Source organism: Kogia breviceps, chromosome 1, assembly GCF_026419965.1.
Source record: "Kogia breviceps isolate mKogBre1 chromosome 1, mKogBre1 haplotype 1, whole genome shotgun sequence".
Classification (NCBI taxonomy): Eukaryota; Metazoa; Chordata; class Mammalia; order Artiodactyla; family Physeteridae; genus Kogia; species Kogia breviceps.
Genome location: NC_081310.1, coordinates 193,970,412 through 193,985,022, shown reverse-complemented (window position 1 = coordinate 193,985,022; position 14,611 = coordinate 193,970,412). Strand labels below are relative to the sequence as shown.

At 46.4% G+C, this 14,611-nt stretch overlaps 1 protein-coding gene across 3 annotated transcripts in view; it reads right to left on the bottom strand.

The window, feature by feature from the left end:
• Positions 1–1,837: 1,837 nt before the first annotated feature.
• The window catches only part of MTOR (mechanistic target of rapamycin kinase), a 121,551-nt gene continuing 108,777 nt past the window's right edge, over positions 1,838–14,611 (bottom strand). For all 3 annotated transcript variants that reach the window (XM_067017523.1, XM_067017516.1, XM_059057697.2), the window contains exons 49-58: positions 13,889–14,011; positions 12,342–12,424; positions 10,820–10,892; positions 9,753–9,827; positions 9,228–9,363; positions 8,498–8,563; positions 6,156–6,236; positions 5,801–5,881; positions 3,486–3,591; positions 1,838–2,798 (exon numbers count right to left, since the gene is read on the bottom strand). In XM_067017523.1, the coding sequence (XP_066873624.1) occupies positions 2,783–2,798; positions 3,486–3,591; positions 5,801–5,881; positions 6,156–6,236; positions 8,498–8,563; positions 9,228–9,363; positions 9,753–9,827; positions 10,820–10,892; positions 12,342–12,424; positions 13,889–14,011 (840 nt within the window). In that variant the 3' untranslated portion in view covers positions 1,838–2,782. The remainder of the gene's footprint in view (positions 2,799–3,485; positions 3,592–5,800; positions 5,882–6,155; positions 6,237–8,497; positions 8,564–9,227; positions 9,364–9,752; positions 9,828–10,819; positions 10,893–12,341; positions 12,425–13,888; positions 14,012–14,611) is intronic.

Sequence of the window (14,611 nt, the reverse complement as noted above, 5' to 3'; positions counted from 1 at the left end):
ATCCATCTTTTGTTTCTTTTTGGCCTCGATGTGGCATGCAGGATCTTAGTTCCCTGATCAGGGATTGAACCCGTGTCCCCTGCAGTGGAAGGGTGGGGCCCTAACCACTGGACCACCAGAGAATTCCATCTTTGTTTTTTAACAGAGGAGTCCTCCCACAAATGTTTATGGAGCGCTACTGTAGGCCTGATCTTCTGGCAGATTTTGGGGATGTGAATTCCCACAAGATATGGTTCCTGGCCTTATAATTCTCTTGCTCCCCCTATTACAAATTAAAAACAATTTTTATTGAAGTAGAGTTGATTTACAATGTGTTCATTTCTGCTGTACAGCAGTGATTTAGTTATACATATATTCTTTTTAGTATTCTTTTCCATTATGGTTTATCACAGGTTATTGAATATAGTTCCCCATGCTGTACAGTAGGACCTTGTTGTTTATCCATTCTATATATAATAGTTTGTATCCGTTAATCCCAAACTCCCAATCCTTCCCTCTCCCACCTCTCCTCCGCCTTGGCAAACAAGTCTCTTCTCTATGAACAGAGTGAGTCTGTGAGTTTGTGTCAGTTTTGTAGATACGTTTGTTAGTGTTGTATTTTATTTTTTAAATATTTACTTTTGGCTGTGCCGGGTCTTAGTTGTGGCACTTGGGATCTTGGTTGCAGCGTGTGGACTCAGTTGCGGCACGCACGTGGGATCTAGTTCCCGACCAGGGATGGAACCCGGGCCCCCTGCATTGGGAGCTTGGAGTCTTACCCACTGGACCACCAGGGAAGTCCCTGGGTTGTACTTTAGATTCCACATATAAGTAATATCATATGATATTTGTCTCTTTCTTACTTCACTTAGTATGATAATCTCTAGGTCCATTTTACAAGTTCCTTAAATAGCTTTTATGATTCAGTATTTCTTACTGGGTAGCTATGGCCCACAGGAATTTAGAACAAGAAATTTAGTTCAACAACTAAAAACAATATTCTTTGGAAGAACTCTGTAGGCATGTTTTCTCTTCAGAGGAATCTGTATCTAGTACTTGCCAGTTCCATATTCAAGTTCCCTCCTCTCCATTATTCCAACAGTTTTACTAGGCCTTACAGCTTTTAATTTTCTCTCCGCCTATTTGATACCAGTTTCTCTTAAAAACACTACTCAGGCTCTATTTCTCTGTTTTAAAACGTCACGTGGTTCCCTCCCTGTTGTCCACAGCACCAGGGTGAAAGTCCTTGCCGCTGAAATGTGAGGCAGGCCAGTCTGGCCTGGTTCTACTTTCTAGCCTCCTTTTAGTTCCCGTTATTCTTCTTCCTATTATTCCTTTCATCTCCCACTGACCACTGAGCCAGACATGCTGAACCATGAGGTCCAAGTGTGTGAAATTGCTGTTTCACGCATAAAAATGGCAGAATATCTACGATCTAATACGGTTCAAGTTAACGCTTGCCATTTCCACACGATATTGTGCTTTCATACTTCTCTTCTGCTGAGAACGTCGTCACTTGCTTCATCTGACAAACTCCCACTCCTCCTTTAAGACCCTTGGCAAGTGTCCCCCCCTTTCTGTGAGGCTTTCCTGGTTCGCCCAGTGGCATCAGTGACCCCACCCAAGGCTAGCGCCCTGCACGTGGCTCTCCTCACCACGCAGCCCGGTGGCTTTATCAGTCCGCTCCTGAGATGCCGGCTCCACCTCGTCTGGCCATGAACAAGCCAAGGATGGAGACCACGTCACGCAGACCCTTGTTCTGCACGGTCCCAGTACTCGGTGTTAATGAATGTTGAAGGAGTAACTGCTTCCTTTATGAACTGACTAATAAGTGGGAATAAAAAGCCACTCATATACATGTTTTTAAAATTCTGATGTCATTTATTGGCACAAAAATTATTCAGATACAACATGGTGTCTAGACATGGCTACACTTTATATTTTGTGCATTTAGTTTAATATTTCTTTTGCTCCTAATTCCCAACATGTACTAGACCTTCCCTCTCTGTGTCAGCACCTCCATGACAGCATTCCTGTATTCCAAGGCCTTGCTCTAAACACAGAGCGTTCAGACCTCACTGAAAACACCCCAGAACCATTATGGGGGAGGCCAGTGTGGGCCTCCTCCTGCTCTGTGATCCGCTCCGTGTATCTGCTCAGCCGAGGCCGCCTGGCGTTCGGAAGACGCTCCCCTCCGAGTGGCTCCGGTCTTGAAGTGGGTGCGGTGCAGCGTCACGGGTGAGGCAGAAGCCAGACCTTTCCCGCCCATCCGGGCCCATCTTGCAAAGGCTGTTGCTGCCGTCCACGGACCAGTGAGGTAACGAGATGGGCGAAGGTGACAAAGCCAGCTTCTCCTGCTTCCTTACAGTTCAGAACCCTAATCCGTGTCCTCCAGGACCTGAGGCTTCATGACTGTGCTGAGTTTGCTGTGTCCATGTTGAGAGGATCGACTAGGCCATTCTCCTGTCAGCAAACGCTTATGAGTTCTGTGAGTTAAGTCAAAACCCGTATTTCTAAAGTTATGAAATCTTCTGTTCCCCAAAATCAATGGCTTGATTTCTGTAGTATTACTGTGTTTACTGTCCTGGGAACCAAATCAAGCCTTGTGTTTCTGACAATATATTCTTCAACAGCAGCTAGAAAGTTGGTTCAAACCAACTTTTAATATACAGTAGTTCTTTTCATTTACATTTCAAAATATTTAACAGAGCTGAACTTTCTGACCATGGCTTCAGTTTAGTGGAAGCATATACCAAAGTACAAAAGCCTCAAGAGAATGCTGTGGGCATGTCTGGGCCTCCAGTTACCAGAAAGGACACCTAAGAAGACAGAGAGAAACGGAGTATTTTAATAATTTGGGCTTCTTCAAAGCTTTACGTGGATACATTGAAAATGGAAAGAGCAAGGTGTGACAACCCCTGGGACGTTCCCTGAGATCTTTCACAGCTAATTGTGCAGGACACGCTCATCATTTCCAGTCCAGGGCTGACGCCTGCTGTGGTCCCAGGAGGACGCCTCCCCGCACCCTCTCTCTCAAGTTTCTACCTTCAAGCGTGCCTCGGGCGATTAATCAAAGCAGACCCGAGTGGTCCTTGAGGTTACAATCCTGGATGATAAATCTGCCTTTTCATCTCCTTCTCTCTGTCTCTGCTTTGGCTTCTTCTCCTGCCCTTCCCGTATCTCTGAATTGACAGCAAAATTCCCCAAAGAACCCCCCACCCCAAATAAGGGGGCCTCACCTATTCTTCTAAACCAATATAAAAAGTAATTTTAATTTATTTTGGTGTTTGCCTTCCAAATACACATCCGCATTTCTCCATTTTCTCCTTTTTGGAACAGTGACCACACACAGCGAATACAAACTTTCTTTAAAAGAGATTTGAAACACGATTTCCCTTTATGGATACTGCCCCCCCCCCCAATCTTTTCCTGTGACTCTGGGTTTGGGGCACAGGGTGGGGTCCCGATTGCTTATCCGGACAGAGGTGCTTTGACAGGCCGCTCACCAGCCGATGTAGCACTGGCAGAGGTTTTCATGAGATGTTGCTTGTTTGATGAGCAGCTCAACTTGTGTTGGGACGTCCAACGTCTCATCGTGGGAGAAGTCCCGGCCTGGGACACGAGAAACAAGAGCGTCCAGTCTGCACCCAGTCATCCCTCCTTGCCCCCCGTTTGGCTTAACTGTCCCTGCAGCCCAAATCAGTTCCTCCTCATACATGACTATAAAGGCTATCCAGTGGTTGGGTTTTAAATTCTCCTCCACGTAACTTGGATAAACACCAGTCTCCTCTGAGTACATACTCGGCTCTGGAGGGTAGGGTGCTACGGCTGGCCGAGCTCAGGAGTGGCGAGGATCTGGCGATGGGCTTATGAAGACTCCTTCCAGTCCATAATCATCCCTGAGTTGGGCAAGCGGCCGAGGAACCCGCTTCTTTTCCATCCTTCTAGCCTCCCCTTCGAGTCTTTCCTCCCGCAGGGCCGCCTGCTTTCATCACACATTCATACTCTCCCACCTCACTCAGGCGCTCGGCGCTGCCTGGCCGGCCTGCGCTGCTTCTCTGGCAACGTGCCTTCCCGTCTCCGCAGGGGCCACTCCGAGTCCTCTGCTCTCCGCGAACGTCCCAACCTCTCCTCCGGCTCCTCACCCTCATCGGTGCCCCCGCTCCCCCTCTACGATTTGATGGGCTCGCTAAATGCACGTACAGCGTGTCGGGCAGTGCTCAGGTGCTGGCTTCCTCTCCTTCCTTCCTGTTACCCCACAGAGCTGTCCCTCCTCCCATTTAAGGCTGAGATCACCTGCACGTTGCTCCACCGCCTGCTGCTTTCTTAGGAGCCTGACATGGACTCTCCTGCCTCTCACTCATATCTGCAAACTCTCCCCCTCCCGTTCTCACTTTTTTTTGTAAACACGTTCCTCTCCTACTGAAGGAAAACTCTCCAACTCCTCCTCTCCAACTGCTCCTTCTCCAGCTTCATCCTCTCTCCTCCCTGCACAGGCAAACTTCCTGAGTTTTCAAACTTGTCTCCGTTCCCTCGCTTCTCTCTCTCACTTCACAGTCCCTTCAATTGCTTCAGTCCGGCCCTCAGGCTCATCACAGCTCTCAGAAGGTCACCAGAGACGTGGAGCCACACTTGATCCCGCCCCACCCCTCACGCCCCATCATCCATCCTTTGGCTTTTACCTTCTAAACGGCTCTTGAATCCACCTCCGCTGCCGCCCTTGTCTAATCAACTGTCCAGCCTGCGTGACTGTGGCAACTGCTTCCTCCCCTTAGCCCCTGCTCCACGTGTAGCCAGAGCAGGCAGGATTTCATAGTGCAAACCTGCCTAGGCCCCCCACCCCCTTAAAACCTTTCAGTGGTTTCCCACTGCCCAGAAGACATAGGATAAAAATACAAGGTCCTGTATGATCTGGCCCTGGCCTACCCAGAGTCCAAACGTTTTGCACTGTGCTCCTCCCACCTTTCTCTGAGGCGGTTAAGACTGGCAGGCTTTCGGACCTTTTTTCTTGCTATACTCCCTCTTACCCGAGGGCCTTTGCACATGCTGTTTCCTTTACCTGGAACAATCTGCCCTCATCAACTCCTCTTTCAGATTTTAAGCTCCTGGGTAGTTTGCTGAGGAGAGCTTTCCTGAACTCATGAACTTAAACTCCCTGTTACTGGCATCACAGCCCCAGTCTCTCTTCCACTCACAACAGTATTCCTCTTTAGGTTCTATGCCCCACGAAGGCAGGAAAGCTGCCTGTTTTTACCAACACCGTTTCTTCAGCATCTAACACTTGTGGGTGCTCAATAAACCAATGTGCCTTGATGACAAAGCTTATGTGCCGGGCCCCCCACGTCTCAGTTCATCCTCACCGCCTTCTGAGGGGCCTTTGGCCTCCCTGCCTCCCACCCCCAAGTCACACCATTTGGTTAATGTGACATGTCTCCTGTTCAAAAGTATGTGCTTCTCCCCTTCCATGTTCTCCACTGCATAACAGCTACCTGAGCACAGATGGGCAATGAATCAAGTGGTCAGATCTGCTCTAATATCAAGCCATGATAATGAAAAAAGTTTTTCCTGAATTTGGCTGACTCTGGGCCCAACAGAACTTTACTGTTAAACTTCACTGTTAAAACAAGGTTAACGACATTACTTAACAGAAGTTTATTGGTCATTAGAGAATCAGAGAGGGTCCTTAACTGCTGGCCTCAGAGACACTCCAGTTTAGCAGCACAGGGTCAAAGTTTAGGCACCAACACCACTGGAAGCTGGGCCAACCACCCACTAAAGGAGATTTTATGTCCCTTTCAAGTAAACACATACACACACTCACCAGTGAGCTTATCTCGAACTCGGTTAATAATCTGAATAGCTTTCTTATTTAGGGCCTCTGGTTTTACCAAACCATCTCCAACTGGAATACACAAAAAGGAGAAATAACAGTGAGATTGGATCATCACAACAGGTTCAATGGATGCCCCTGTTTTTCTCAAATATTCACTTTGTAAATGTTGAGTAATTCTTCTTCTTTGTCTATCTTTGTCCTCAGAATATAATGAGAAATTCACGGGGTCTTTTCTGCTCAAAGGCAGTTTTGTTGCTTTTCCTCCTACTGACCCGCATCCTGGTGCACACAGCTGCTATTAATGAGCTGGTCACTGGCGCAATTCCTCAGAGGTTGGACTTACTGAAAGAATGAATAGATTCTGGCACTGTAGTCCCCGCTTTCTTATGGGCTGGTTCCCCAAGTTCCACACCATCCAAAATTTCTAGGAGGAAAAAAATCAGTTAGCAGAAAATTCAAACACCTAGAAGCCACTCTTTCAAGGTATTAGCTCTAATTCTTCATGTACTATATTCCCTTTAACACCTGCCCTACCTATCTCAGAGGGGAAAGGAGAGAGGAAGTGTTATGTTACTCTTTATGTATTTAAAAGTTTTTAGTGAGTTCCTGGGTGGTCTAGTGTCTAGGATTCGGCGCCTTCACTGCTGTGGCCTGGGTTCAGTCCCTGGTCAGGGACCTGAGATCCCACAAGCTGCATGGCACAGCCAAAAAAAGAAATTTTAAAATCTGCAAAGCATGAATTTGCAAACATACAGCATTAATAAAATGTTCTGACATAGAGAAGAGGATCACAAGTCAAAGATCCGGTAACAAAATTTGGTTGGACAAAAACTGGTAATAACATAAAGAAAACTAGCTTTCAATGGGTCACACACATGACTGAAATGTTATTCCTTGGAGGAATTTATACATCAGTTCTGGGGAGAAAAAGTCCACCAGCTTTAGGGTCACCCTCCAATGGTTGTGGCCTTCAGGAGAGCAGTCTAGAATCAGAACTATGAAGTTATTTACACATTGTTCTTGGACATCACAGGCCTTCAAACTGAAGCTAGTAATAATAATACTTGTATTGATGAATCCCTGGAACTTCATTTAAAAACAAATTATTTATTTATTTATGGCTGTGTTGGGTCTTCGTTGCTGTGCGTGGGCTTTCTCTAGTTGCGGCGAGCGGGGGTTACTCTTTGTTGCGGTGCGCGGGCTTCTCACTGTGGTGGCTTCTCTTGTTGAGAAGCATGGGCTCTAGGTGCGCAGGCTTCAGTAGTTGGGGCACACGGGCTCAGCAGTTGTGGCTCAAGGGCTCTAGAGCACAGGCTCAGTAGTTGTGACGCACGGGCTTAGTTGCTCCGCGGCATGTGGGATCTTCCCGGACCAGGGCTCGAATCTGTGTCCCCTGCATTGGCAGGTGGATTCTTAACCGCTGCGCCACCAGGGAAGTCCTTGGAACTTAACTTTTAAGCCACATAAAAACAACCAGGTCCACCAGCACCTGGTGCCACCAGAACAGGCTGTGCTAGTTCCCCTCTGCAATAATGTATCAAGGAGGTGGACTCAAGAGTTAAACCAGTAAGTATCACGTAATTTGGGTGAGGCCAGTCATCTGTATGAGGCCCCCCAGACACCGTGGGTGATTCAGGTATTTATGGTATCCAGTGTAGAGTCCAAGCTATGCACAGATGATACCAATCCAGGATCCCAATTTCCTGCCGAGAACACTCTCTTCGTTTCTACACATCCAGATTCCATCCATCCAGTAAGGTTCAGCTTAAATTCCACCAGCCCACGAGCTCCCTAAACCACTGCAGTTCAGAGTGATACCTCCTCCTTTCTAAGGCCCACCATCCCTCTGTTACCAACCACATCACGTGGTACCTGTGCAGTGCACTGTTCTCTGTGTTATTTCATATTTACTCTGGTCAGTTCCATAATGGGACTGTGTCCTTCTTCAGGGCATTCTCGGTGTCTCACATTCTTTTTGCACCTCTAAACGCTATTTGGCTTAGCTAAGCAACTAGTTGCAAATGTTCCATAAGAATTTGTAGAGAATATTCTACTGTTATACACCCTGACAGTACTTCCCAAAGGATGACTGTGTAGGATGTTGTTAGACGTGGGGGTCAAAGGATTGGGCTGAGAGGAGGGAGCAAAGGGCAAGGGTAGACAAAGTTAAACAGCTTTACTTTGAGACAGCTCAGAGCGTTTAATACACTGGCCCTTTTCTGGCTCTCGGAAGGACCTTATCTTCTTGGAACCCTGTGCTGTGGACCACATTCTTGGAAACAATGTTTCATGTGGTTTCCCAGCTCCTCAGGCAGCAGTGTGAGTACATTTCTGCTGATTCCATCTTCCTATTTCTGAGCTATTAACAAAGCTTTAGGATTAAGGTATTATAGCTAGTAATTATCACAACCCAGGCACCATTAAAGGGCAGGCTAAATACAGGCTAATATTCAGACATACTTTTAATTACGTTTTTACAGACAGATTAAGATTGGAGAGTTTGATCAAAATTTCTGAGCTTTTAGCTACCCACTCCTTCCTGAGAGGCATTAAATAAAACACACATTAGGTGCTTTTACTACTTTAAGTCAGGCTTCCTAAAGGCAGTGACAAAGCTCACCCTCTTCTAGAAACACTATGGACAGAAAAGGACAGAATCTGCAGCCCTTCAGGGGATGCACCCACCTACTGACTGGCCCGCAGAGTAGGAATCTGTCCTCGTTCGCGATCGCTTGTTGCCTTTGGTATTTGCTAGGGAAAGAAATAAAGGGAGAATTAAAAAGTGCTTCAAACTTTGACTTGAAAAAAACTTGATTGATATATTTTCTTATAATCATAAAAATATAATTTTCCCCAAAGCTATAACCCCTAAGACAGAACCAAAGACATACTGCTCGGGAGAAAATGGGTGGCTGTTAGCACAGGTTTCCCACCCTGAGGGCCACTTTATATGGTTGAGCTGGATTCAGACAATGTAAACCAGACAACACGGTGAAAGTATGACAAGCACAGTGGAAAAGACGCCTCTTATTAGTAAACACCTCCTAAGGAGGTAGAAAAAAGAACAGACTGAGATATTGCTGAGACACCACAGCTGCTTGCATCTCCTGTCAAAATTCCATCTGCCCCTCAACAAGAAACCCAAACAAAAATCATCAGAGTACTTAGTTTACCCTGAAAAAGGTTTCAATTAGTATCTAAACTGATGACTGGAGTTTTCTGTCTTAGGTAATAAAAATACTTGAAATTCACTTCCAGCCACCAGAGCCGCTTTGTGAAAATGTAACGCAGTAGCCTAGTAATGTGTCTTGGGCTCTGCACTTGAAGGGGGACAGGATCGTGAAATGGAATGCGTCAGATACTCCCACTCTGGGAGGGTGCGGACTCCAGTTCCCAGGCACTTGCTAAGACTCACTGTCCATCAGCCTCCAGTTCAGCAAGGGGTCGTAGACGAAGGCTTCCAGCACGGCCATGACGCTGTCCTTGTGCTCCCGAAGCACTTCCATCACCGTGTGGCACGTGATTCTGTAGTTGCCGTCCAGGCCCGTGACCTGCAGACGGGCCAGAGCCGTTCACCACAGAGGTCACCAACACTGGCCCCTGAAGGCCTTACAACCGAAAGTCAGGCAGTCAAGAGGGCGTGTCACCTCCACTCAGGAAGACGACTTAGCCCATTACTGATGGGCCAGGCTGGGAATGTCTTCAGAGCAAAGGGTCAGGTCAGGACTGTGATTCATATGAAACAAGGTCTGGAGTAAAGGTTGGTAAGACTTTCAAAGACTGATCATTTCTAACACAATGGAAAATACCAGGAAACGACCACAGAATAAGCTGGGCATTTGGGGAACTGGAGATCTAACAAGGAAGGAAGTCTGTCCTCAGAGAGGGTGGAACTGTATCGGTCCCACTTCAAATCAGCTCATTACCAATATCCACTCACCTCCATAGCATTGGTCAACATCCTTGTTAGTCTAAATGGAATCTTCTCTGGGAATTTCTCTCTGGTCATAGCAACCTAAGGATAATAAAGGGAAAAACCAAGTCCACTGGTTAGACTGTTTTCCTCAGCTGAAGCCAGGGGCAGGCAGGTGGCTTTCCTTTGCATCACCAGCACCGACTTCAATTAGAGCACAGAAAGGAAGCAGCTTGAGTTTAGTGATGGGTCTTGTCACTGGGATCGAATGGACAACTAAAAATAAAAAAGAGAGGGTGGGGGAGGGGGGAGGCGGAGAAATGGGGAGAGGGGGAGAGGGAGGGTGCGGGGGGGAGAGAGAGAGAGAGAGAGGAAAGAGAGAGGGAGAAAAAGAGAGAAAAAAAGAAAAAGACAAGTGTGCATCACACCCAGGCCTTTGACCAGCAGGCCATGTTGAGGATAAGGGATTCCTCCACTTAAAGTGGGTGTGTGGGGACTTCCCTGGCGGTCCAGTGGTTAAGACTTCGCCTTCCAGTGCAGGGGGTACGGGTTTGATCCCTGGTAGGGAACTAAATCCCACATGCTTTGCCACCAAAAAACCAAAACATCAAAAAAAAAAAAAAAACAAACCAGAAGCAATATTGTAACAAATTCAATAAAGACTTTAAAAATGGTCCACATCAAAAAAAAAAAAAAGATAAAAAAAAGAAACTTAAAAAAAAAAATTAAAAAGGACTTCCCTGGTGGTCCAGTGGTTAGACTCTGTGCTTCTAATGCAGGGGGGTGTGGGTTTGATTCCCTGGTCGGCAAACCAAGATCCCACGTGCCGCGCAGAGCAGCCGAAAAGTAAAAAACAAAGAAACCAAGGAGGGTCGTGAACCGTGCCCCCCAGCCCCCCTTTTCTGAGTCCAATTACGGCAAGTATCAAAGAATATGGATTTCATTTGTTAGGCTGATTTTCTATCACCTTGGTAGGACAGGCAGGGGTGAGGATACTGCATTTGGGGCTTAAGTTTGCCTAGGTGGTGGGAGCGGGGTGGAAAGCGGTGGTTCGGGAAGGCGAGGTTACGTGGTGTTCTGGAACGCGCGCTCACCTCAAAGCAGTCCCCAAAGTCAATGTGCAGGATCTTCCCGCTCAGCCGGTCCAGCATCAGGTTGGATGGGTGTCTTTGAGAAACAGAAGAGAGACCGGGGGAGGTCAAGAGCAGCACAGATGAACATATCCCCAAGTCTGTGAGACTCCAGGCCAGGGGCTGGCAAACGCCAGCACTCAGGCAAAATCTAGCAGCGCACCTCCGACTTTTGCAAGTAAAGTTTTACCGGAACACAGCCACACACATTTGTTTATATATTGTTTCAGGCTGCTTTTATGCTACAGCAGCAGAGACGAGTAGTTGTGACGGAGATTGGAGATCGTATGGCCAGCGAAGTCTAACGTATTTATTATCTGGCCCTTTACAGAAAAAGTTTGCTGAGCCCTGCCCTAGGGCTCAAATGAGAATTTATCTGTGTGAATCACAAGCTGCCCCATGATAGCCAGACGATTTGCTTTCCCAAGGTCTTTGGTCACAGGATAAATGGTTTCTGGCAGTGCTGGCATCTCGGAGTGACAAGGCTCTATCTTCATTACTCGGCACCTATCATAGGGTCTCATCTCCCTGAGCCCCTGAGCCAATTCAACAGGCATTTTACTAAGTTTTTTTTTTTTTTTTGGGATCGTAGTTCCCTGACCACGGATTGAACCGTGCCCCCTGAATTGGGAGCACGGAGTCTTAACCAGTGGACCACCAGGGAAGCCCCTCTGAGTTTTTTAAAAACAGGAATTTATTATTTCTGTGGGATAAAATTTTTTTCACTCTCAAATAATTGCATGAAACGTGATCTCAGGAGAAGAACAGTAGACGTCAGAATACTAGGGTTTTTTTTTTTTTTTTTTTTTTAAATTTTTGTGGTACGTGGGCCTCTCACTGTTGTGGCCTCTCCCGTTGCAGAGCACAGGCTCCGGACGCGCAGGCTCAGCAGCCATGGCTCACGGGCCCAGCCGCTCCACGGCACGTGGGATCTTCCCGGACCGGGGCACGAACCCATGTCTCCTGCATCAGCAGGCGGACTCTCAACCACTGCGCCACCAGGGAAGCCCCTAGGGTTTTTTTTGTTTTGAATTTCTGAACCTTCCTAAACTACTTTTTCAGTCAGTAAACTAGGATGAAATTTATTATGCAGGAATATCAGAAGGATCTACTTCGGTTGGTTTCAATTAAGGAAATAGAATTATTTATCTTAGCATGGTGGTGATTGATAAATGTTTATTGAATCAATAAAATCAACTGGATTTAATATGGGTTTTAATACATTTAACCAACCTATGGAGAAAGTAGTGCCCTTGAACTATGGTTTTTCTGCTCTTTAGTTTGACGTGTTGTTCTGTCGGCATATGGACAATAAACAGGGCACTAAGGCTGATGCCCCCAAAAGTGCCGGAAGTACAAAATACAAATACTTACCAAATGGTCATAAATCTCACTGGAAAACAAAATGAAGCCATTCGAGAAAACTACAATGGCTACAAAATGAAGCCATTCAAGAAACAAGACTCAAAGAAACAAATTCACTCACCTATCGCCCAGGCCCAAAATATACCCAACCATGGACATGACTGCTAAAGAGCGGGTGTAATTGGTTCTTCGATCAAACCACACCTAGAACACAGGAGCACATGTGAACCGAGGCTCTGGAAACTAACTTGTTTCAACATAATTATACCCCAATCAGTTGTTTGTTTATAGTCCATCAATAACCAGTTAGAACGTATAAGGGACCCAAAATCACATTCATAATTACAAAGATAAACTATGCTCAGAATAAACTTAATTAGAAATGTGCAGAACTTAGATGAATAAATAAATTAAACTTTGCTTAGAAATATAAAGACTTGAGTAAATGAAAATATCCATTTAAGGATATCCACTTAAGATTGAAAAGATGTAATATCCTCCCAGATTATTTAATACACTTAATGTAATTTCAATAAAAATTCATTGGCACGTTTTTGGGGGACCTTGACAAAATGATCCCAAAATTTATCTGGAAAAAATTATATGTAAATAGCCAATGAGAAGAGACTTGTATTAACAGTGGGATACTTGAGGAGAAATAGGAAGAAAGATCAATGAAATAGAAATTCTAGAAAGAAATCCAAAGGCATATAAGAATTTAGTATATAATAAAAACTGACTCTTTTAAACAGTGGTGAAAGGATGGCTGATTTGTTACTACTAAAATATCGCTTAATCATCTTAAAAAAATAAAATTTATGCCCTAACTTTATTTATTTATTTATTTTTTTGTGGTAAGCAGGCCTCTCACTGTTGTGGCCTCTCCCGTTGCGGAGCACAGGCTCCGGACGCGCAGGCTCAGCGGCCATAGCTCACGGGCCCAGCCGCTCCGCGGCATGTGGGATCTTCCCGGACAGGGGCACGAACCCGTGTCCCCTGCATCGGCAGGCGGATTCTCAACCACTGCGCCACCAGGGAAGCCCTATGCCCTAACTTTAAATTCCAACTTGGGTTAAGGATTTAAACGTAAACACAAATCTTTTTTTTCCCCTTGTGATAAGAACTTATATGTAATTTACTCTCTTAACATCTTTTATATTTATCATACAGCAGTATCACATCACATGACAAATCTTATAATTAGTACAAGAAAAGATACGTAATCTTGAGGTGGAAACTTTCTAAATATAAAGCCAAAGGTAGACTTTAAAGAAAAGGATTAAAAATCTATTAACTCCTAACATTAAAAAATGCACATCAGAACAAAACAAAAATTTCAAAGCGAGCAACATACTGTTAACAAAATCGAAAAACCAAATAAATAGGAAATGTATGATACATATGGAAACGATTTCACAGCCTCGATAGAATACTATCGCAGAGCGGTGGTTGACACTTGAAAGCGCTAACCACTGCTAGACTGCGCGGCTTGCCCATTCGGTCTCTGCTCTGAAAGACTGCCCGGCATCCGCAGCTAAGCATTACAGAGCCTCGCCCACCAGGTGCACAGCAGCAGACAAGAAAGCCATTCCTGACCAGAGGGGGTGCGCCAAAGGGCAGCGGCGCGAGCGGGGCGTGGCGTGGCGTGGCGGGGGCGGGGCGCCGTACCTCCGAGCTGGGGCTCTTCAGCCACAGCAGCTTGGCCAGGTCGTCCCCAGCCGTGTTGTTGACGGCGTGCTCAAACACCTCAACCTTCTGCATCAGCGTCAGGTGGTCGTAGTCCGGGGCCATCTGCACCAGGCCACAAGGGTTGTGAGGGGGCGGCGGCCTGAGACTGGCGGCCCACACCCAGGCAGAAACAAGGCTCTGTGGCCAGGCACGGCTGGCTTCTAATCTCCCCACCACCGCCAAAAGGAGAAGGGGAACAAGGAAAAGCAGTGGCCACTCTAACCCAGTGACCACAGGAAGTGCCAGGGGGTCGGGGTAGAACGGGCCTTGCCTCAGTGCCAGCCAACCGGTACGAACGAGAACACCGCAAGGTTCGAGGTTCTGGGTAACAAACGATTCTCGCTCTCCTCACTCACACACCTACTAAGCGTTCTTTCCCCATGTGGCCAGTCAGTGCTCTGTATACACTATTAGTATTCAGTCGATACACGGTGCCTGATAAATAATGCTGTCCCGTCTCACAGAGGGCGAGGGAAACCTCATTTCTTAGGTTTCCAGAAGGGCTCTAGGGTCCTTCTGTCTCTTAGAGAAGGTCATCTGCTTTAGAAATCACATCATTCACCCTTCGTCGACAGCTAAGTCCCTCAAATAGGTTTTTCAGTGAGGGACACGTATAGGAGAACGAGAAGAGCAGCTTTGTACAGACTCGCTGACTGGTGAGTT